We start from the raw sequence: 25,657 nt of genomic DNA, 5'->3' as shown, positions 1-25,657 counted from the left end.
CCTTGGGGGGAGAGTCAGGCAGCACTGAACAGAGAGGAAGTGTCCTTTCCGTACAGGCAGGCCGTGGGGGAGAGTCAGGCAGCACTGAACAGAGAGGAAGTGTCGTTTCCGTACAGGCAGGCCGTGGGGGGAGAGTCAGGCAGCACTGAACAGAGAGGAAGTGTCCTTTCCGTACAGGCAGGCCGTGGGGGGAGAGAGTCAGGCAGCACTGAACAGAGAGGAAGTGTCCTTTCCGTACAGGCAGGCCGTGGGGGGGGAGTCAGGCAGCACTGAACAGAGAGGAATCTGTGATGTATATTCACTATCTTTGACTCGCTTATCTACCCAGTTCATATCACTATACTGAACAAAAATATACAAGCAACTGTCATTTGGAATATTCATTACGCCAAGATCTATGGATTTTACATGACTTGGAATACAGATCTGCATCTGTTGGCCACAGATGCTGAATGAATTCAATTATATTTTTGTTGCAAGTCGCCAATTGGCAACCCATCTCTTATGGGATTAATTGGTAACCCATCCCTTATGGGATTAATTGGTAACCCATCCCTTATAGGATTAATTGGTAACCCATCTCTTATGGGATTAATTGGTAACCCATCCCTTATAGGATTAATTGGTAACCCATCTCTTATGGGATTAATTGGTAACCCATCCCTTATAGGATTAATTGGTAACCCATCCCTTATGGGATTAATTGGTAACCCATCCCTTATGGGATTAATTGGTAACCCATCTCTTATGGGATTAATTGGTAACCCATCTCTTATGGGATTAATTGGTAACCCATCTCTTATGGGATTAATTGGTAACCCATCTCTTATGGGATTAATTGGTAACCCATCTCTTATGGGATTAATTGGTAACCCATGTTTTATAGGATTAATTGGTAACCCATCTCTTATGGGATTAATTGGCACATTAACAAACATTACAATAATTCACTATGGTAATGAAATGATAATTCTTCCAGAGTTCTCTGCATTGTCCATCACATAAAGCATGAAACAAAAGTAATACATAGATGTCAATGACCTTATCCAAACAATAATTACATGGATAGAGCAGTACAATAATATACATATATACATACACACTGCATATATACACAGACATACATACCATAAACAGACATAAATACTGAAAAAGAAACGGAACCCAGTCTGACACAAAGAGAAGATTTATATTTACCTTTAAAAAAATGAGCCTTGGGTTCTTGCCACTGTATTTTTGTGCATTGAAAATTGCCGTCGAAAAAATGCAATTGTGTTCGTTGTCCGTAGTTTATGCCTGCCCATACCATAACCCCACCGCCACCATGGGGCTCTCTGTTCACAACGTTGACATCGGCAACCACCATACCATAACCCCACCTCCACCATGGTGCACTCTGTTCACAACGTTGACATCCGCAACCACCATACCATAACCCCACCACCACCATGGTGCACTCTGTTCACAACGTTGACATCAGCAAACACCATACCATAACCCCACCACCACCATGGGGCTCTCTGTTCACAACGTTGACATCGGCAAACCTCTCACCCACATGACGCCATTCACATGGTCTGCGGTTCTGAGGCTGGTTGGATGTACTGCTAAACTCTAAAACAATGTTGGAGGTGGCTTATGGTAGAGAAATGAATGTTAAATTCTCTGGCAACAGCTCTGCTGGACATTCCTGAAGTGAGTATGCCAACTGAATGCTCTTTCTTGAGACATCTGTGGCATTGTGTGGTGTGACAAACTGCACATTTTAGAGTGGTCTTTTATTGTTCCCAGCACAAGGTGCACCTATGTAATGAGCATGCTGTTTAATCAGCTTCTTGATAGGCCACACCTGTCAGGTGGATGGATTGTCTTGACAAAGGAAAAATGCTCACTGACAAGGATGTAAACAAATTGTGCACAAAATGAGAGAAATACGTTTTTTGTGAGTATATGGAACATTTCTGGGATCTTTTATTTCAGCTCAAGAAACATGGGACCCGACACTTTACATGTTGGGTAAAATGTTTGTTCAGTGTATATCTAGGCCCTGGCACTGGTAGGGCTCTATCTGAGCAGAGCACATGACCCTTTGCCCTTCCAGTCTCCAAAGTGCCCTTTTCAGTGCTGTTATAATTTCCTCACAGATGTATTTTGTTTTTTTAAATAAATATTTGTTCACAAGTCATCGTTAAATTCTTATCTATGCTTACTTTACAAAACAGTTGCTTGTCTTGATTGTTGACCAATGACCAGTCATCAGTATTGGCGTGCAAAGGTAGGTGCACATGTCCTGATTTAGTGATTTTAATTTTTTTACCTGGAAAACCAGAGTAGGCCTCCGTTTAGAAACTGTTTAGAAATCAACTACTGACTCATCTTTGTCATGAGGCTACCTGGCGATTTGATTAATCATTTACATTTTTCAGATAGGCTTAGTTTGGGTGGCTCCTGGCAATATGTAAAGATGTTTCAGTGGTTACTGGCAATATGTAAAGATGTTTCAGTGGTTACTGGCAATATGTAAAGATGTTTCAGTGGTTACTGGCAATATGTAAAGATGTTTCAGTGGTTACTGGCAATATGTAAAGATGTTTCAGTGGTTACTGGCAATATGTAAAGATGTTTCAGTGGTTACTGGCAATATGTCTAAAGATGTTTCAGTGGTTACTGGCAATATGTCTAAAGATGTTTCAGTGGCTCCTGGCAATATGTAAAGATGTTTCAGTGGTTACTGGCAATATGTAAAGATGTTTCAGTGGTTACTGGCAATATGTCTAAAGATGTTTCAGTGGTTACTGGCAATATGTCTAAAGATGTTTCAGTGGTTACTGGCAATATGTAAAGATGTTTCAGTGGTTACTGGCAATATGTAAAGATGTTTCAGTGGTTACTGGCAATATGTCTAAAGATGTTTCAGTGGTTACTGGCAATATGTCTAAAGATGTTTCAGTGGTTACTGGCAATATGTCTAAAGATGTTTCAGTGGTTACTGGCAATATGTCTAAAGATGTTTCAGTGGTTACTGGCAATATGTCTAAAGATGTTTCAGTGGTTACTGGCAATATGTAAAGATGTTTCAGTGGTTACTGGCAATATGTAAAGATGTTTCAGTGGTTACTGGCAATATGTAAAGATGTTTCAGTGGTTACTGGCAATATGTAAAGATGTTTCAGTGGTTACTGGCAATATGTAAAGATGTTTCAGTGGTTACTGGCAATATGTAAAGATGTTTCAGTGGTTACTGGCAATATGTCTAAAGATGTTTCAGTGGTTACTGGCAATATGTAAAGATGTTTCAGTGGTTACTGGCAATATGTAAAGATGTTTCAGTGGTTACTGGCAATATGTAAAGATGTTTAACATGGCCAAGATGTTCAAATGTTCATAAATGACCAGCATGCCCCCGACACATAAACTACTGCAGCATAAATACTGGAGGCTGAGACAGGAGGGTCAGGAGACACTGTGGCCCCATCCAACAATACCCCCGGACAGGGCCAAACAGGAAGGATATAACCCCACCCACTTTGCCAAAGCAGAGCCCCCACACCACTAGAGGGATATCTTCAACCACCAACTGGTAGTGTCAATATCCCATCCTGGGAGTGTCAATATCCCTATCAATATACCGTCAGTGTCAATATCCCATCCCTGGTCGTATCAATATCCCATCCCTGGTCGTATCAATATCCCATCCCTGGTAGTATCAATATCCCATCCCTGGTAGTATCAATATCCCATCCCTGGTAGTATCAATATCCCATCCCTGGTAGTATCAATATCCCATCCCTGGTAGTATCAATATCCCACGTAGAGTCACATTTTCATGAATAAAGTAAGGAAGACCCAAGTCATTGAAACTAATGCCATCAGAAAAGAGTTGTGTAAATCCCATAGACTGACAGGTATATCATGTAGATCCCATAGACTGACAGGTATATCGTGTAAATCCCATAGACTGACAGGTATATCATGTAGATCCCATAGACTGACAGGTATATCATGTAAATCCCATAGACTGACAGGTATATCGTGTAGATCCCATAGACTGACAGGTATATCGTGTAAATCCCATAGACTGACAGGTATATCGTGTAAATCCCATAGACTGACAGGTATATCGTGTAAATCCCATAGACTGACAGGTATATCATGTAAATCCCATAGACTGACAGGTATATCATGTAAATCCCATAGACTGACAGGTATATCATGTAAATCCCATAGACTGACAGGTATATCGTGTAAATCCCATAGACTGACAGGTATATCGTGTAAATCCCATAGACTGACAGGTATATCATGTAGATCCCATAGACTGACAGGTGTAACATGTAAATCCCATAGACTGACAGGTATATCATGTAAATCCCATAGACTGACAGGTATATCATGTAGATCCCATAGACTGACAGGTATATCGTGTAAATCCCATAGACTGACAGGTATATCGTGTAAATCCCATAGACTGACAGGTATATCATGTAAATCCCATAGACTGACAGGTATATCGTGTAAATCCCATAGACTGACAGGTATATCGTGTAAATCCCTAATGGATATTCTTGCATAGTGTAAAGCACAGATTATTACGAATCACAATCCATCTGACCAATGCGAGGAAGGAGATCATTTCGCGCCAAACCTGTTTTGATGTTGTCACGTGGGGAAAAGATGGCGGAAGTGGATGATGAGTTGGAATCAAGCAGCGCGTCAAGTAAAGTTGGCGAATACGATTGTTCTGAAGTATCAAAAACTGTAACTAAAAGGAAATAGTCTCAAGTGGAGGATACGTGTATGAATCATAATGAATGGCTTCTTGTTTGGGATGCATTTGTTGGGTAAAGATGCATATGTAGGATACCTGTTTGAAGTGTCTAATGGTGAAGTATGCACTGGGGAAAGTGGATTCTGTCAGAGTGACCAGGGCTTTATTTGGATTCGTTGTATTTCTGAAGAACAGAGGAAGATTGCAGTGAGCCTCAAAAGAATCCGGACAACAGAAGTTTTGAACTTCGGAGTAGAGACACCTGTCAAAGAAGTCATCTCAGGGGTGACGACTGATGTTCAGGTTGAATCCTTGAAGAGACTTCCTGGTGTGGTTGACGCTCCGGGCGCCTGACCCGCTGGGTGACTGAAGGAAAAGGAGAACGCCTGTCGGTCCTGTTGTTTTTTTCATTCAGAGCAAATACCAAGTGTGAGAACTGTAAAGGATGTGGCCATGTTGCAAGTGTGTGCAGACGGACAGAGCACATTGAAGAATGGTGTGGAGAATGACGACGGTGTTGTTATTGAGGTGGGAATCATGAGTTCCTGGAGTGTCCTGTAAGGGTGAAGGAGATTGAGGTGGGGATCATGAGTTCCTGGAGTGTCCTGTAAGGGTGAAGGAGATTGAGGTGGGGATCATGATCCTGAGTTCCTGGAGTGTCCTGTAAGGGTGAAGGAGATTGAGGTGGGGATCATGAGTTCCTGGAGTGTCCTGTAAGGGTGAAGGAGATTGAGGTGGGGATCATGAGTTCCTGGAGTGTCCTGTAAGGGTGAAGGAGATTGAGGTGGGGATCAGGATCCTGAGTTCCTGGAGTGTCCTGTAAGGGTGAAGGAGATTGAGGTGGGGATCATGAGTTCCTGGAGTGTCCTGTAAGGGTGAAGGAGATTGAGGTGGGGATCATGAGTTCCTGGAGTGTCCTGTAAGGGTGAAGGAGATTGAGGTGGGGATCAGGATCCTGAGTTCCTGGAGTGTCACCCTCCCTAGGAGAGGGGGTGACCTCGACAATTTATTGTTAAAACGAGAGGCTGGATCTTTAACTTGAAGACCCTTGCTCCCTTCGGTCTCAACGTGGACTTTGATCTGAAGCCATTCTTGTGATTATTATGATTTTTCTACTGTAAATGTCTGTCTGCTTATGTAGCCAAATTGTATCTATGATCGTACGCTATCCATTTGTTTTTTTTTTTTTTTGTATGTTATTTTAATATATGAGAATTGACCAATGATATCAGGCCACACCTGGCCATGATTACAGACACCCGTGTGTGTCTTTTGACACTATTTAAATGAGTGTTTGTTATTACACCCTGATAAAGACAGCTTGTCTGTCGATACGTTGGACAAAAATAATTTTTGCATCTGAGCTCCTTGAGTGTGCGGCTCTCCTTTATTTTTTTAAGAGGACGCACCACAGCCTGTAGTAAAGGTTTGCTGCCAGTCACAAGATACCCTGTGTGTTAAAAGGTGTATTTTGTGACTTTCATCAAATCAAATTCTCTGAATACAACAGGTGTAGGTAGACCTTACAGTGAAATTCTTACTTTACAAGCCCTTAACCAACAATGCAGTTTTAAGAAAAATAAGTGTAAAGTAAAAAATAGATAAGAGATAGATAAAATAACTCATATTTAAAGAGCAGCAGTAACATAACAGCAGCAAGGCTTTTTATAAGGTGTACCCTTACATAGTCAATGTCATTGCCACAGTTATAAACTGTACGGCACAAGTCTCAAAGAAATTGAAGAAACTGGGTATTATTGTGGCTGCAGCAGAAACGTTTTTGTGACTAAAGGAGTTTCCATCTGAAACACTTGCAAGGGGCACCAGAAGACCAGTCCTCCCAGGTTCCCCTTGAGCCTATGTTGGGATCAGATCTGTTTTATCATTTTTTTTAAACAGAAACATTGTTTGATTTAGTTTGGTTTATATATGTATTTTTGGTAGTTTGGTGTTTTTTTGTGGGTATTTTGTTCCATTTTGGGAATCCTGTTTCCACCCCGCACAGCAGGTGGCAGAATGCACATTCAACTGTGCGATCTCCAATAGAAGAAGATGTTGCCACGTGATGTGCACTGGATCAGCTGATATACGGTCACGTGATTTTTAACAACAAGGAAGAAGCCGTTTGCACCGAAGAACATACAGCGTTTTTTTTATTTTTACAACGTTTATAATCAGTGATTATTATGTTTAAAGTTCTTTATTCTTCTTTTAAGTTTTCCTTGTCTTGAATGCAGTATTACATGTTAATAGATAATTTGGTTGTTATTAAATGTTCGCAACCTGACTAGATACTTTTATCTGGCAACAATTCCTGCAGAAACCACAACAATGAGCGCGTTTAGAAAAAGAGGAAGCGTTCTTGTTGTCCTTTATTACGTCGGGAGTTTTCACGTCCTTTTCGGATACAATGTATCCAGAGAAGAGCAGCACGATCTCAGCTTGAACAGGAAATGGACCATACAGAACTCAAATGGGTCTCTGTCGCTTCCTGCAGAGGTACCGGGGTGTGTACACTCTGCTCTCCTGAAACAGGGCTTTATCAAGGTGAGAAGAGTTGTGATGTCTTCTGTCTTTAAAAAAAGATTAGCCAGATGAGCGAGAAGGGGGAAGCTGCAACCCAATATGATGAACGGAGTACACGCGAGTGGTTGTCGAAAGGAAAGCAGTCATCCCTCACTTAAACAATACTATCGCCATCTACTGGCCAGTGTACCTACATCAATCACAACAAGTGGTCCGTCACTAAAACCAATATGGTCGCCTTCTATTAACCGGTGTATGTTTGGCCAAACTGTTGTCTGGTAAAATCATCATGAAACACAGAAGTCAGGTTCCTTTAATAATGTATTTACTACAACTTTGAACCGACACTTCACTTCTTATTCTCCTTTACTCCTCCTGCATCTCGGTTATCAAATATAATTATTGAATTTATGTCCAAAATATATCATATATGTCTTATTTTTCAAATGTCAGTATTTTATCTTTTTGAATAATACACATTTCGAAATGTATTGAATGAGTGGTGTGTGACCCTGGGGTGGCAACACATACAGCTCTGGAAGAAAATAGGAGACCACTGCAAAATGATCAGTTTTCCCTTATTGTTCTATTGGGCTACAGCTACCCATACTCCAGTCACCATATTGGGGGACAGCTACCCATACTCCAGTCACCATATTGGGGGACAGCTACCCGTACCCCAGTCACCATATTGGGGGACAGCTACCCATACTCCAGTCACCATATTGGGGGACAGCTACCCGTACTCCAGTCACCATATTGGGGGACAGCTACCCATACTCCAGTCACCATATTGGCCTGCAGCTACCCGTACTCCAGTCACCATATTGGGGGACAGCTACCCATACTCCAGTCACCATATTGGGGGACAGCTACCCATAATCCAGTCACCATATTGGGGGACAGCTACCCATACTCCAGTCACCATATTGGGGGACAGCTACCCATACTCCAGTCACCATATTGGCCTGCAGCTACCCGTACTCCAGTCACCATACTGGGGGACAGCTACGCATACTCCAGTCACCATATTGGGGGACTGCTACCCATACTCCAGTCACCATACTGGGGGACAGCTACCCATACTCCAGTCACCATATTGGGGGACAGCTACCCGTACTCCAGTCACCATATTGGGCTACAGCTACCCATACTTGAGATCAGCTGACTGACAAATTACCTAGTTTTTTTACATGAAAATGCCTGGTTCTCTCTCTCTCTTTTGTCTCTCTCTTTTGTCTCTCTCCTGTCTCTCTGTCTTTCAGGATCTCTACTTCAGGTTCAATGATGTAGCATACAGGTGGATCGCTCTTGACAACTGGACATACACGACTACATTTTCTGCCTCAACAGAGCTAAGGTACTGTTTCCACAGCTTACAATTCCAGCCCCATGGTGTTACTGTATTCACTACTCCCAGGGCCGGTTCCCCGGACACTGGACAAGCCTTGTCTTTCAGGGCCGGTTCCCCGGACTCTGGACAAGCCTTGTCTTTCAGGGCCGGTTTCCCCGGACTCTGGACAAGCCTTGTCTTTCAGGGCCGGTTTCCCTGGACTCTGGACAAGCCTTGTCTTTCAGGGCCGGTTTCCCCGGACTCAGGACAAGCCTTGTCTTTCAGGGCCGGTTCCCCGGACTCAGGACAAGCCTTGTCTTTCAGGGCCGGTTCCCCGGACTCAGGACAAGCCTTGTCTTTCAGGGCCGGTTTCCCCGGACTCTGGACAAACCTTGTCTTTCAGGGCCGGTTTCCCCGGACTCAGAACAAGCCTTGTCTTTCAGGGCCGGTTCCCCGGACTCAGAACAAGCCTTGTCTTTCAGGGCTGGTTTCCCCGGACTCAGAACAAGCCTCGTCTTTCAGGGCCGGTTCCCCGGACTCAGAACAAGCCTCGTCTTTCAGGGCCGGTTCCCCGGACACTGGACAAGCCTTGTCTCGGACTAAAAATAAACTTCGATAAGAGATTCTCCATTGAGCTGTCTTTTTAGTCTAGAACTAGGCTTAATTTGTGTCCGGGGAGCCACCCCTCAGTTTTTCTAAGATAGGCCTTCCTGTCCTCTGCTCCAGGGCTAAACAAAGAGTCCAGCTGGTGTTTGAAGGAGTGGACACTGTAGCATCCATCTCTCTGAATGGAGTTGTTGTGGGAAAGACAGACAACATGTTCCGCAGATATGTATGAAAAAAGTATCTTATTTACCATATGAATGTTGTTTATATTGCACATTTTGTAGCATATAATTCAAGGTGTGTCTAATCATGTATGCTAGTTTAGTTAAATTGTCAAATCTGTTTTATCATTTACGTAGTATGTATGTATAGTGATTATGTTTGATCTGGCCCAAACATAACGAACATAAGCCATTTAGCAGACACCTTTATCCAAAGAGACATCCTCCACAGTGTGCATACATTTTACCCAGAGGGCATCGAACCCCGAATCCCGGCATTGCAAGCACTATGCTTTACCAACTGAGGCTGGGCCACTTGATAACATGATTCTCTGATGTTCAGGACTTCAGCGTAGGCCAGTTGTTGAGGGAGGGGGAGAACGTTGTGAAGGTGAGCCTCCTCTCCCCTGTCGTGTACACCTCAGAGAGGAGTCAGGCTCACTCCTCCTACAGCGTGCCCCCTGACTGTCCTCCACCCGTCCAGAAGGGAGAATGTCACGTCAACTTTATCAGAAAGGTGAGTGGTTTTTCATCTTTTCAGTTAATAGTACTTATTGTGTGTTGACAGAAAATATTCCGTTTTTTAACAATATTAGCTTAGTAACGTTAAGCTAATTTTCTAGCTAGCTAGCACAAACAATGTTATCTTGTCTAGTAGACCTAGCTAGCTACGTCAGTAGCCAACTTTAATGTCCTTCTCTGGACTGACATTTGCAATTGCTTATTTCAATTTACCTCAGTGTTTCATGTCCACACCATAACGCAACGCTGGCATCCTGCACATTGAGACACCTTTGACTCTGTCAATCACCACATTCTTATTGGCAGGCTCGACAGCCTTGGTTTCTCAAATGATTGCCTTGTCTGGTTTACCAACTACTTCTCTGATAGAGTTCAGTGTGTCAAATCGGAGGGCCTGTTGTCTGGACCTCTGGCAGTCTCTATGGGGGTGCCACAGGGTTCAATTCTCGGGCCAACTCTCTTCTCTGTATACATCAATGATGTCGGTCTTGCTGCTGGTGATTCTCTGATCCACCTCTACGCAGATGACACCATTCTGTATACATCTGGCCCGTCGTTGGACACTGTGCTATCTAACCTCCAGACGAGCTTCAATGCCATACAACACTCCTTCCGTGGCCTCAAACTGCTCTTAAATGCAAGTGAAACTAAATGCATGCTCTTCAACCGATCTCTGCCCACACCTGCTCGCCAGTCCAGCATCACTACTCTGGACGGCTCTGACTTAGAATACGTGGACAATTACAAATACCTGGGTGTCTGGTTAGACTAAACTCTCCTTCCAGACTCACATTAAGCATCTCCAATCCAAAATTAAATATAGAATCAGCTTCCTATATCGCAAAAAAGCATCCTTCACTCATGCTGCCAAGTCTCTGCAAGGTAAAGCCCCGCCTTATCTCAGCTCACTGATCACCATAGCAGCACCCACTCGTAGCACGCGCTCCAGCAGGTCACCCCCAAAGCCAATTCCTCCTTTGGTCGCCTTTCCTTCCAGTTCTCTGCTGCCAATGACTGGAACAAACGGCAAAAATCACTGAAGCTGGAGACTCATATCTCCATCACTAACTTTAAGCACCATCTGTGAGAGCAGCTCACAGATTACTGCACCTGTACATAGCCCATCTGTAAACTGCCCATCTATCTAACTACCTCATCCCCATACTGTATTTATTTATCTTGCTCCTTTGCACCCCAGTATCTCTACTTGCACATTCATCCTCTGCACATCCACCATTCCAGTGTTTAATTGCTATGTTGTAATTACTTCGCCACCATGGCCTATTTATTTCCTTAACTTACCTCATTTGCACTCACTGTATATAGACTTTTTGTTTTCTTTTGTTCTACTGTATTATTGACTGTATGTTTGTTTATTCCATGTGTAACTCTGTGTTGTTGTCTGTATCAAACTGCTTTGCTTTATCTTGGCCAGGTCGCAATAGTAAATGAGAACTTGTTCTCAACTAGCCGACCTGGTTAAATGAAGGTGAAATAAAAATGTAATTAAAAAAACATGTCCACTGGTTTCTAGTGGTGTTGATGTTCTTCTTCCGGCTGCATTTATCAGGACGGACACATTATCTATGACATTATCCATCACATTATCCAGATAATGTAGCCGCCGCTCTCACAACCAAAATAAACGTCTTCAGAAATAGAAGGCATTTCAGAGGAGGCGAAAATCAGGTGGAACCATTCTAGCCAATCAGAGGGCAGATCTCACTGTGAACAACAGGCACAACTGTTTCCACTAGTTACCACAGCCACAAAGACGATAGTCTATATCGTAGACATTCATGAAAACTAAAATCCGCTTTGTGGTTTTCATTTAAGGTTAGGCATAAGCTTAGCACTGTGGTTAAGGTTTCAAATCACCATCCGACATACAGATGCTTATGACGTTGGAGTCATTATTGTGTCTCCTAGAAAATAACAGTCAATTATATTTGTGTTCACCATTCACCCGTTGGATAACTCTCCTGTCTGATGGTCTTTTACCAGGCTCAGAGTTCCTTCAGCTGGGACTGGGGACCGTCATTCCCAACCCTGGGGCTGTGGAAGGGTGTTCATCTGGAGGCCTTTGATGTGCTGCGCCTAATCCATCTCTCTTCTGTACCAGTCTATAGTATGTCTCTCTCTCTCTCCATGTGTCTGACTCTCTGTTTCTCTCTCTCTCTCTCTCTCTCTCTCTCTCTCTCTTTCTCTTTCTGTCTCTGTCTCTCTCTCTCTCCATGTGTCTGACTCTCTGTTTCTCTCTCTCTCTCTCTCTCTCTCTCTCTCTTTCTGTCTCTGTCTCTCTCTCTCTCCATGTGTCTGACTCTCTGTTTCTCTCTCTCTCTCTCTCTCTCTCTCTCTCTCTCTCTTTCTGTCTCTGTCTCTCTCTCTCTCCATGTGTCTGACTCTCTGTTTCTCTCTCTCTCTCTCTCTGTCTCTCTCTCCCTCTCCATGTGTCTGACTCTCTCTCTCTCTCTCTCTGTCTCTCTCTCTCTCTGTCTCTCTCTCTCTCTCCATGTGTCTGACTCTCTGTTTCTCTCTCTCTCTCTCTCTGTCTCTCTCTCTCTCTCCATGTGTCTGACTCTCTGTTTCTCTGTTTCTCTCTCTCTCTCTCTCTCTCTCTCTCTCTCTCTCTCTTTCTGTCTCTGTCTCTCTCTCTCTCCATGTGTCTGACTCTCTGTTTCTCTCTCTCTCTCTCTCTCTCTCTCTCTCTCTCTCTCTCTCTCTCTCTCTCTTTCTGTCTCTGTCTCTCTCTCTCCATGTGTCTGACTCTCTGTTTCTCTCTCTCTCTCTGTCTCTCTCTCCCTCTCCATGTGTCTGACTCTCTCTCTCTCTCTCTCTCTCTGTCTCTCTCTCTCTCTCTCTCTGTTTCTCTGTCTCTCTCTCTCTCTCTCCATGTGTCTGACTCTCTGTTTCTCTCTCTCTCTCTCTCTGTCTCTCTCTCTCTCCATGTGTCTGACTCTCTGTTTCTCTGTTTCTCTCTCTCTCTCTCTCTCTCTCTCTCTCTCTCTCTCTGTCTCTGTCTCTGTCTCTGTCTCTCTGCATGGGTATCTAACTATTCTGAACTTATCTATACAGCTACTCTGTGAACTCTCCTAGGCTGAATCCCAAATCATCCCCTTGCTCCTCTGGCCTCCATTTGTGCTTTCTGCCTTCGCCATATGCACAAGTGTCCCACATCTGAGGGAGCTAAAATGATGGAAGGTATATTAGACTCTTCGATAGCCACTTTGACCGAGTCTTGCTTCGCTGCTGGCTTGACAGTATCCCATAATGCACCGCGTGCCTAATTTAGGATCCATGACACATGTAACATATTAAATACTTTCCGAATGAACTGTTTAACTGAGGTATATTTACTGTGAGACGACAGGGAGAATTTTCTCAGTTGAATTTCATTGTTTTATTATTTAAATGGTACATGCGTCATTAAAGTCAGGAGTTTTTCCAGAAGGTGAGGGGTTTATTTATCTCCTCACCACTTTGGAAGTTACCTTCTGAGTTTCATCAGCAACACGTGACAACAGAGGGCCGTGCGAGTTGATAGAGGCGGGGGGGGTGGTTTGGGATTCACCGCTAGTCATGGAAAGCCGTCTTCTTCCTCTTCCTGTCTCCCAGACTCCTCTCTGTCTCAGTGGGTGGTAACGGTGGAAGTGTTGGTTGATGCTGTGGAGGAGACGAAAGTCCAGGTCAACCTCTCTCTGATGGAGCTGTCGACGGAACAAACCTTCATGGTGGTGTTTCCATCTGGGCAGAGCAAGAACACCTTGAGCCTCCATGTCAACACCGTTAGTATGGGCTGCTGGGTGGGAAGGTGACTTATGGTTCTGGAACTAATGGCTTTCTATTCCCTTTATAGTGCCCTACTGTTGACCAGAGTCCTCTACAGTATAGTGCCCTACTGTTGACCAGAGTCCTCTACAGTATAGTGCCCTACTGTTGACCAGAGTCCTCTACAGTATAGTGCCCTACTGTTGACCAGAGTCCTCTACAGTATAGTGCCCTACTGTTGACCAGAGTCCTCTACAGTATAGTGCCCTACTGTTGACCAGAGTCCTTTACAGTATAGTGCCCTACTGTTGACCAGAGTCCTCTACAGTATAGTGCCCTACTGTTGACCAGAGTCCTCTACAGTATAGTGCCCTACTGTTGACCAGAGTCCTTTACAGTATAGTGCCCTACTGTTGACCAGAGTCCTCTACAGTATAGTGCCCTACTGTTGACCAGAGTCCTCTACAGTATAGTGCCCTACTGTTGACCAGAGTCCTTTACAGTATAGTGCCCTACTGTTGACCAGAGTCCTCTACAGTATAGTGCCCTACTGTTGACCAGAGTCCTCTACAGTATAGTGCCCTACTGTTGACCAGAGTCCTCTACAGTATAGTGCCCTACTGTTGACCAGAGTCCTCTACAGTATAGTGCCCTACTGTTGACCAGAGTCCTTTACAGTATAGTGCCCTACTGTTGACCAGAGTCCTCTACAGTATAGTGCCCTACTGTTGACCAGAGTCCTCTACAGTATAGTGCCCTACTGTTGACCAGAGTCCTCTACAGTATAGTGCCCTACTGTTGACCAGAGTCCTCTACAGTATAGTGCCCTACTGTTGACCAGTCCTTTACAGTATAGTGCCCTACTGTTGACCAGAGTCCTATAGAGTATAGTGCCCTACTGTTGACCAGTGTCCTATATAGTGCCCTACTGTTGACCAGAGTCCTCTACAGTATAGTGCCCTACTGTTGACCAGAGTCCTCTACAGTATAGTGCCCTACTGTTGACCAGAGTCCTCTACAGTATAGTGCCCTACTGTTGACCAGAGTCCTCTACAGTATAGTGCCCTACTGTTGACCAGAGTCCTATACAGTATAGTGCCCTACTGTTGACCAGTCCTTTACAGTATAGTGCCCTACTGTTGACCAGAGTCCTATAGAGTATAGTGCCCTACTGTTGACCAGTGTCCTATATAGTGCCCTACTGTTGACCAGAGTCCTTTACAGTATAGTGCCCTACTGTTGACCAGAGTCCTCTACAGTATAGTGCCCTACTGTTGACCAGAGTCCTCTACAGTATAGTGCCCTACTGTTGACCAGAGTCCTCTACAGTATAGTGCCCTACTGTTGACCAGAGTCCTCTACAGTATAGTGTCCTACTGTTGACCAGAGTCCTATACAGTATAGTGCCCTACTGTTGACCAGAGTCCTTTACAGTATAGTGCCCTACTGTTGACCAGAGTCCTCTACAGTATAGTGCCCTACTGTTGACCAGAGTCCTCTACAGTATAGTGCCCTACTGTTGACCAGAGTCCTCTACAGTATAGTGCCCTACTGTTGACCAGAGTCCTCTACAGTATAGTGCCCTACTGTTGACCAGAGTCCTCTACAGTATAGTGCCCTACTGTTGACCAGAGTCCTCTACAGTATAGTGCCCTACTGTTGACCAGAGTCCTCTACAGTATAGTGCCCTACTGTTGACCAGAGTCCTCTACAGTATAGTGCCCTACTGTTGACCAGTCCTTTACAGTATAGTGCCCTACTGTTGACCAGAGTCCTCTACAGTATAGTGCCCTACTGTTGACCAGAGTCCTCTACAGTATAGTGCCCTACTGTTGACCAGAGTCCTTTACAGTATAGTGCCCTACTGTTGACCAGAGTCCTCTACAGTATAGTGCCCTACTGTTGACCAGAGTCCTCTACAGTATAGTGCCCTACTGTTGACCAGTCCTTTACAGTATAGTGCCCTACTGTTGACCAGAGTCCTCTACAGTATAGTGCCCTACTGTTGACCAGAGTCCTCTACAGTATAGTGCCCTACTGTTGACCAGAGTCCTCTACAGTATAGTGCCCTACTGTTGACCAGAGTCCTATACAGTATAGTGCCCTACTGTTGACCAGAGTCCTCTACAGTATAGTGCCCTACTGTTGACCAGAGTCCTATACAGTATAGTGCCCTACTGTTGACCAGAGTCCTATACAGTATAGTGCCCTACTGTTGAGAAGGGCCCTTGGGGTTATTAAGGTAATAGGATGCCATTTGGGACACATCTTATCTCTACTGGAAAGACCTCTGAATGTCCGTGTTTTAGCATGTCTCTATTTTTCATCGTGCTGAGGTAAATGTTTAGTGTGTGTGTGTTGTAGAGTAACCAGGTGAAGCTGTGGTGGCCCATTGGCCATGGTGAGCAGCACTCCTATCATCTCAGTGTGAGAGGAACCATGCTGGAGGGAACAGCCATACTCAGGACAGACACACAGGTTAGACCTCAACATCTCTACTCCTCTACTATCCCCTCTTTTCTCACTGTCTCCAGTCCTCTGTCTTCTCACTGTCTCCAGTCCTCTGTCTTCTCACTGTCTCCAGTCCTCTGTCTTCTCACTGTCTCCAGTCCTCTGTCTTCTCACTGTCTCCAGTCCTCTGTCTTCTCACTGTCTCCAGTCCTCTGTCTTCTCACTGTCTCCAGTCCTCTGTCTTCTCACTGTCTCCAGTCCTCTGTCTTCTCACTGTCTCCAGTCTTCTGTCTTCTCACTGTCTCCAGTCTTCTGTCTTCTCACTGTCTCCAGTCTTCTGTCTTCTCACTGTCTCCAGTCTTCTGTCTTCTCACTGTCTCCAGTCTTCTGTCTTCTCACTGTCTCCAGTCCTCTGTCTTCTCACTGTCTCCAGTCCTCTGTCTTCTCACTGTCTCCAGTCCTCTGTCTTCTCACTGTCTCCAGTCCTCTGTCTTCTCACTGTCTCCAGTCCTCTGTCTTCTCACTGTCTCCAGTCCTCTGTCTTCTCACTGTCTCCAGTCCTCTGTCTTCTCACTGTCTCCAGTCCTCTGTCTTCTCACTGTCTCCAGTCCTCTGTCTTCTCACTGTCTCCAGTCTTCTGTCTTCTCACTGTCTCCAGTCCTCTGTCTTCTCACTGTCTCCAGTCCTCTGTCTTCTCACTGTCTCCAGTCTTCTGTCTTCTCTCTGTCTCCTGTCTTCTGTCTTCTCTCTGTCTCCAGTCCTCTTCTGGCTGTGCCGGGTGGAGATTATAACAGAACATGGCCAAGATGTTCAAATGTTCATAAATGACCAGCATGGTCGAATAATGATAAGCAGCAGCACGGCCAGGTGGACTGGGGACAGCAAGGAGTCATCATGCCAGGTAGTCCTGAGGCATGGTCCTAGGGCTCAGGTCCTCCAAGAAAGAGAGAAAGAGAGAATTAGAGAGGGCATACTTAAATTCACACAGGACACCGGATAGGACAGGAGAAGTACTCCAGATATAACAAACTGACCCTAGCCCTGCGACACATAAACTACTGCAGCTTAAATACTGGAGGCTGAGACAGGAGGGGTCAAGAGACACTGTGGCCCCATCCGAGGACACCCCCGGACAGGGCCAAACAGGAAGGATATAACCCCACCCACTTTGCCACAGCCTCCAGCTGTTTGCTTAGAAATTCTAGGGACTCTTTGGAGGCCTGCGTCTTGCTATATTTAACATCCTCTCTGTCTCCAGGTGTATTTAACATCCTCTCTGTCTCCAGGTGTATTTAACATCCTCTCTGTCTCCAGGTGTATTTAACATCCTCTCTGTCTCCAGGTGTATTTAACATCCTCTCTGTCTCCAGGTGTATTGAACATCCTCTCTGTCTCCAGGTGTATTGAACATCCTCTCTGTCTCCAGGTGTATTGAACATCCTCTCTGTCTCCAGGTGTATTTAACATCCTCTCTGTCTCCAGGTGTATTTAACATCCTCTCTGTCTCCAGGTGTATTGAACATCCTCTCTGTCTCCAGGTGTATTGAACATCCTCTCTGTCTCCAGGTGTATTTAACATCCTCTCTGTCTCCAGGTGTATTTAACATCCTCTCTGTCTCCAGGTGTATTTAACATCCTCTCCGTCTCCAGGTGTATTTAACATCCTCTCTGTCTCCAGGTGTATTTAACATCTTCTCTGTTACCAGGTGTATTAAACATCCTCTCTGTCTCCAGGTGTATTTAACATCCTCTCTGTCTCCAGGTGTATTTAACATCCTCTCTGTCTCCAGGTGTATTTAACATCCTCTCTGTCTCCAGGTGTATTTAACATCTTCTCTGTTACCAGGTGTATTAAACATCCTCTCTGTCTCCAGGTGTATTTAACATCCTCTCTGTCTCCAGGTGTATTTAACATCCTCTCTGTCTCCAGGTGTATTTAACATCCTCTCTGTCTCCAGGTGTATTTAACATCCCCTCCGTCTCCAGGTGTATTTAACATCCTCTCTGTGTTAATCCCAAGGTGTATTTCCGCACAGTAGAGCTGGTCCAGGAGCCAATCGCTGGTTCCCCTGGGCTGAGTTTCTACTTCCGGGTCAACAAGAAGCCCATCTTCCTGAAGGGGTCAAACTGGATCCCAGCTCACGCCCTTCAGGACCTGGTCAGCCCTGCTGAGTGAGACACACACACACACTCATGTCTTTGGTCTTAATCATGATATCAACCTTTCACTCATTAAATACTTCTAAGATGGGATGTGTTTTGTGTCTTTGAAACGGCCACATTACAATGTCATTATGTTTACATTATGATTCAAACAAGACTTTAGTGTTCTGATTGAACACACCGGTGCGTCAGTCTAAGTTACTTCACACAACAAATCCCCATCAAAATCTGTCAGTTTAAACAAGAGAGATGTTTTTTTTCTGCATTAGATGAGTTGCAATCCACCGCATCTACCAGTGTCTCACTTCCCCATCTGTGGTGACAGAGAGGTGTTTATCAGACCAGGAGACATCCCATCTGTGGTGACAGAGAGGTGTTTATCAGACCAGGAGATATCCCATCTGTGGTGACAGAGAGGTGTTTATCAGACCTGGAGACATCCCATCTGTGGTGACAGAGAGGTGTTTATCAGACCAGGAGACATCCCATCTGTGGTGACAGAGAGGTGTTTATCAGACCAGGAGATATCCCATCTGTGGTGACAGAGAGGTGTTTATCAGACCAGGAGACATCCCATCTGTGGTGACAGAGAGGTGTTTATCAGACCAGGAGACATCCCATCTGTGGTGACAGAGAGGTGTTTATCAGACCAGGAGACATCCCATCTGTGGTGACAGAGAGGTGTTTATCAGACCAGGAGACATCCCATCTGTGGTGACAGAGAGGTGTTTATCAGACCAGGAGACATCCCATCTGTGGTGACAGAGAGGTGTTTATCAGACCAGGAGATATCCCATCTGTGGTGACAGAGAGGTGTTTATCACACCAGGAGACATCCCGAAGATCAGTCTTGTCATGTAAACGTCTGTAGCGTCTGAACCGTTTGGTTAGCCCGCTGTGGAACATTAGATATTAAACCTGAGTCTGATATAATATTTTAAAATATTTATATTTTATTCCTAAAGAGTTCGTAAAATTCGAAATCCAATTAGCAAAATGATCCATGTTATGACCATCTTAAACCAATATGTCTGCTTAGCAACCCCACCCCTAACGTCTTAGACTGAGAGAGTTAAAACTCTCACTGTAACCTGCTAGATTTGAACAGATCGTCGTTACTGTCTTGTTCGGTAACCATTGACAACAGTTGTGTTCTATTTCAGTGTGAGGAACCTTCTACAGTCATCCGTAAGCGCTAATATGAACGCTCTCAGGGTCTGGGGGGGAGGAGTCTATGAGCAGGACATGTTCTACTCTCTCTGTGATGAGATGGGGATCATGGTAACTGACTGACTAGTATTCTTTCTCGTTGTCTTCGTCACAAACTCCCCACTCCCTTTATACTGCTGTACTTTTGACCAATACCTTGTCTGTCCTTAGATCTGGCAGGACTTCATGTTTGCCTGTGCCATGTACCCCACTGAGCCTGACTTCATAGAGACGGTTCGAGAGGAGGTTGTCCAACAGGTGAGCTACACCTACAGGGTTGACGTTAGTATCTTTGTCCAGACCTCGACGGCCCGTAGAGACACTACAGGGTTGACTTTAGGATCTTTGTCCAGACCTCGACGGCCCGTAGAGACACTACAGGGTTGATGTTAGTATCTTTGTCCAGACCTCGACGACCCGTAGAGACACTACATTGTTGATGTTAGTATCTTTGTCCAGACCTCGACGGCCCGTAGAGACACTACAGGGTTGATGTTAGTATCTTTGTCCAGACCTCGACGGCCCATAGAGACACTACATTGTTGATGTTAGTATCTTTGTCCAGACCTCGACGGCCCGTAGAGACACTACAGGGTTGATGTTAGTATCTTTGTCCACCCGTAGAGACACTACAGGGTTGATGTTAGTATCTTTGTCCAGAACTCGACGGCCCGTAGAGACACTACAGGGTTGACGTTAGAATCTTTGTCCAGACCTCGACGGCCCGTAGAGACACTACAGGGTTGACGTTAGTATCTTTGTCCAGAACTCGACGGCCCGTAGAGACACTACAGGGTTGACGTTAGAATCTTTGTCCAGACCTCGACGGCCCGTAGAGACACTACAGGGTTGACGTTAGAATCTTTGTCCAGACCTCGACGGCCCGTAGAGACACTACAGGGTTGACGTTAGTATCTTTGTCCAGACCTCGACGGCCCGTAGAGACACTACAGGGTTGATGTTAGTATCTTTGTCCACCCGTAGAGACACTACAGGGTTGATAGTATCTTTGTCCAGAACTCGACGGCCCGTAGAGACACTACAGGGTTGACGTTAGAATCTTTGTCCAGACCTCGACGGCCCGTAGAGACACTACAGGGTTGACGTTAGAATCTTTGTCCAGACCTCGACGGCCCGTAGAGACACTACAGGGTTGACGTTAGAATCTTTGTCCAGACCTCGACGGCCCGTAGAGACACTACAGGGTTGACGTTAGTATCTTTGTCCACCCGTAGAGACACTACAGGGTTGATAGTATCTTTGTCCAGACCTCGACGGCCCGTAGAGACACTACAGGGTGGACGTTAGAATCTTTGTCCAGACCTCGACGGCCCGTAGAGCACTCTGCAAATCTCCTGTTTCTGTAGCGTGAGGCAGCTTGATGCAGCATCCCCTGGACAAGGCCTTGATGAATGTTAATATTGATAAGGATGACTCATTTCCTGGTTATAGCATGAAATAACACGTGTTCCTTCCTGTTTCCTCGCCCCAATCAGGTGAGGCGCTTAAAGTCCCACCCCTCGGTCATCGTGTGGAGTGGGAACAACGAGAATGAGGCGGCCCTGGCCACTAATTGGTTCGGCATCCCCGTTGCCCAGCAACCCCGGTACCATAGAGACTATGTGACTCTGTATGTGGACAACATCAGGGCTATTGTTCAGAAGGTGAGAGACATATCTGAGACATTGAACTAAGAAATACTGAGTCATGATCTGTGTCTAATGCCACCCAAAACCCTATTACCTATGTGGGTCATTCTACAGAAGTCTAAATTGGGGATTGATTGTTTTTCTTCTAATTTGAATCTTATTTTCATTTTCCCCAAACTTTCAGTTGACATTTACAGAATATACCTTATGTACAGTATATACAGTACACTGACCTTATATACAGTATTCTAACCTTATATACACTATACTAACCTTATATACAGTACACTGACCTTATATACAGTATACTAACCTTATATACACTATACTAACCTTATATACAGTACACTGACCTTATATACAGTATATACAGTACACTGACCTTATATACAGTATTCTAACCTTATATACAGTATACTAACCTTATATACACTATATATAGTATACTAACCTTATATACACTATACTAACCTTATATACAGTATTCTAACCTTATATACAGTATATACAGTACACTAACCTTATATACAGTATACTAACCTTATATACACTATACTAACCTTATATACAGTATATATAGTATACTAACCTTATATACACTATACTAACCTTATATACACTATACTAACCTTATATACACTATACTAACCTTATATACACTATACTAACCTTATATACACTATACTAACCTTATATACAGTATACTAACCTTATATACACTATACTAACCTTATATACAGTATATATAGTATACTAACCTTATATACACTATACTAACCTTATATACACTATACTAACCTTATATACACTATACTAACCTTATATACACTATACTAACCTTATATACACTATACTAACCTTATATACACTATACTAACCTTATATACAGTATATATAGTATACTAACCTTATATACACTATACTAACCTTATATATAGTATACTAACCTTATATATAGTATATACAGTACACTGACCTTATATACAGTATACTAACCTTATATACACTATACTAACCTTATATACACTATACTAACCTTATATACAGTATATATAGTATACTAACCTTATATACACTATACTAACCTTATATACAGTATACTAACCTTATATATAGTATACTAACCTTATATACAGTATATACAGTACACTGACCTTATATACAGTATTCTAACCTTATATACACTATACTAACCTTATATACAGTATATATAGTATACTAACCTTATATACACTATACTAACCTTATATACAGTATACTAACCTTATATATAGTATACTAACCTTATATACAGTATATACAGTACACTGACCTTATATACAGTATACTAACCTTATATACACTATACTAACCTTATATACAGTATATATAGTATACTAACCTTATATACACTATACTAACCTTATATACAGTATATATAGTATACTAACCTTATATACACTATACTAACCTTATATACACTATACTAACCTTATATACACTATACTAACCTTATATACAGTATATATAGTATACTAACCTTATATACACTATACTAACCTTATATACACTATACTAACCTTATATACACTATACTAACCTTATATACACTATACTAACCTTATATACACTATACTAACCTTATATACACTATACTAACCTTATATACAGTATATATAGTATACTAACCTTATATACACTATACTAACCTTATATACACTATACTAACCTTATATACACTATACTAACCTTATATACACTATACTAACCTTATATACAGTATTCTAACCTTATATACACTATACTAACCTTATATACAGTATATATAGTATACTAACCTTATATACACTATACTAACCTTATATACAGTATATATAGTATACTAACCTTATATACACTATACTAACCTTATATACACTATACTAACCTTATATACAGTATATATAGTATTCTAACCTTATATACACTATACTAACCTTATATACAGTATATACAGTACACTGACCTTATATACAGTATTCTAACCTTATATACACTATACTAACCTTATATACAGTATATACAGTACACTGACCTTATATACAGTATTCTAACCTTATATACACTATACTAACCTTATATACAGTATATATAGTATACTAACCTTATATACACTATACTAACCTTATATACAGTATACTAACCTTATATATAGTATATATAGTATACTAACCTTATATACAGTATATATAGTATACTAACCTTATATACAGTATATATAGTATACTAACCTTATATACACTATATATAGTACACTAACCTTATATACAGTATATATAGTACACTAACCTTATATACAGTATATATAGTATACTAACCTAATATACAGTATATATAGTACACTAACCTTATATATAGTATATATAGTATACTAACCTTATATACAGTATATATAGTATACTAACCTTATATACAGTATATATAGTACACTAACCTTATATACAGTATACTAACCTTATATATAGTATACTAACCTTATACAGTATTCTAACCTTATATATAGTATATATAGTATACTAACCGTATATATAGTATACTAACCTTATATACAGTATACTAACCTTATATATAGTATATATAGTATACTAACCTTATATACACTATACTAACCTTATATACACTATACTAACCTTATATATAGTATATATAGTATACTAACCTTATATACAGTATTCTAACCTTATATACAGTATATACAGTACACTAACCTTATATATAGTATACTAACCTTATATACAGTATACTAACCTTATATACAGTATATACAGTATACTAACCTTATATACCGTATATATAGTATACTAACCTTATATACAGTATACTAACCTTATACAATATACTAACCTTATATACAGTATACTAACCTTATATACAGTATTCTAACCTTATATATAGTGTATATATAGTATACTAACCTTATATACAGTATATACAGTATACTAACCTTATATACAGTATATATAGTATACTAACCTTATATACAGTATACTAACCTTATACAATATACTAACCTTATATACAGTATATACAGTACACTAACCTTATATACAGTATACTAACCTTATATACACTATACTAACCTTATATACAGTATATATAGTATACTAACCTTATATACAGTATACTAACCTTATACAATATACTAACCTTATATACAGTATATACAGTACACTAACCTTATATACAGTATACTAACCTTATATACACTATACTAACCTTATATACAGTATATACAGTACACTAACCTTATATACAGTACACTAACCTTATATACAGTATACTAACCTTATATACACTATACTAACCTTATATACAGTATATACAGTACACTAACCTTATATACAGTACACTGACCTTATATACAGTATACTAACCTTATATACAGTGTACTAACCTTATATACAGTATATACAGTACACTAACCTTATATACAGTATACTAACCTTATATACAGTATCTCTCCCTCGCCTGGTAGAACCAGACTGGACTGAACCCTATCTCTCCCTCGCCTGGTAGAACCAGACTGGACTGAACCCTATCTCTCCCTCGCCTGGTAGAACCAGACTGGACTGAACCCTATCTCTCCCTAGCCTGGTAGAACCAGACTGGACTGAACCCTATCGCTCCCTAGCCTGGTAGAACCAGACTGGACTGAACCCTATCTCTCCCTCGCCTGGTAGAACCAGACTGGACTGAACCCTATCTCTCCCTAGCCTGGTAGAACCAGACTGGACTGAACCCTATCTCTCCCTCGCCTGGTAGAACCAGACTGGACTGAACCCTATCTCTCCCTAGCCTGGTAGAACCAGACTGAACTGAACCCTATCTCTCCCTCGACTGGTAGAACCAGACTGAACCCTATCTCTCCCTAGCCTGGTAGAACCAGACTGGACTGAACCCTATCTCTCCCTAGCCTGGTAGAACCAGACTGGACTGAACCCTATCTCTCCCTAGCCTGGTAGAACCAGACTGGACTGAACCCTATCTCTCCCTAGCCTGGTAGAACCAGACTGGACTGAACCCTATCTCTCCCTAGCCTGGTAGAACCAGACTGGACTGAACCCTATCTCTCCCTAGCCTGGTAGAACCAGACTGGACTGAACTCTATCTCTCCCTAGCCTGGTAGAACCAGACTGGACTGAACCCTATCTCTCCCTAGCCTGGTAGAACCAGACTGAACCCTATCTCTCCCTAGCCTGGTAGAACCAGACTGGACTGAGCCCTATCTCTCCCTAGCCTGGTAGAACCCTGCCCTCACCCAACATTGTCTGATTTAGTGCCTTTTGGTTTATTGCCTGGTGTTGTCCACTCTGTTCTAATGAGTTCTGTGTGGCTTGTGGGCATTGTAGATGGAAACAGAAGATTGTCTAGAGACTACTGGAGGTTACTGGAGGTTACTGGAGGCTACTGGAGGCTACTTGAG

General features: G+C 42.7%; 1 protein-coding gene across 1 annotated transcript in view; it reads left to right on the top strand.

Moving 5' to 3' along the window:
• The first annotated feature begins 6,778 nt into the window (after positions 1 to 6,778).
• The window catches only part of LOC135533112 (beta-mannosidase-like), a 39,356-nt gene continuing 20,477 nt past the window's right edge, over positions 6,779 to 25,657 (top strand). The window contains exons 1-11 of the mRNA XM_064960522.1: positions 6,779 to 7,315; positions 8,560 to 8,654; positions 9,354 to 9,459; positions 9,798 to 9,971; positions 11,981 to 12,104; positions 13,592 to 13,761; positions 16,109 to 16,222; positions 18,216 to 18,367; positions 19,522 to 19,639; positions 19,739 to 19,825; positions 21,064 to 21,231. Of these exons, the coding sequence (XP_064816594.1) occupies positions 7,100 to 7,315; positions 8,560 to 8,654; positions 9,354 to 9,459; positions 9,798 to 9,971; positions 11,981 to 12,104; positions 13,592 to 13,761; positions 16,109 to 16,222; positions 18,216 to 18,367; positions 19,522 to 19,639; positions 19,739 to 19,825; positions 21,064 to 21,231 (1,524 nt within the window). The 5' untranslated portion in view covers positions 6,779 to 7,099. The remainder of the gene's footprint in view (positions 7,316 to 8,559; positions 8,655 to 9,353; positions 9,460 to 9,797; positions 9,972 to 11,980; positions 12,105 to 13,591; positions 13,762 to 16,108; positions 16,223 to 18,215; positions 18,368 to 19,521; positions 19,640 to 19,738; positions 19,826 to 21,063; positions 21,232 to 25,657) is intronic.

This window comes from Oncorhynchus masou, unplaced genomic scaffold (assembly GCF_036934945.1).
Source record: "Oncorhynchus masou masou isolate Uvic2021 unplaced genomic scaffold, UVic_Omas_1.1 unplaced_scaffold_2225, whole genome shotgun sequence".
Taxonomy (NCBI): Eukaryota; Metazoa; Chordata; class Actinopteri; order Salmoniformes; family Salmonidae; genus Oncorhynchus; species Oncorhynchus masou.
This window is presented reverse-complemented; position numbering and strand designations above follow the sequence as displayed.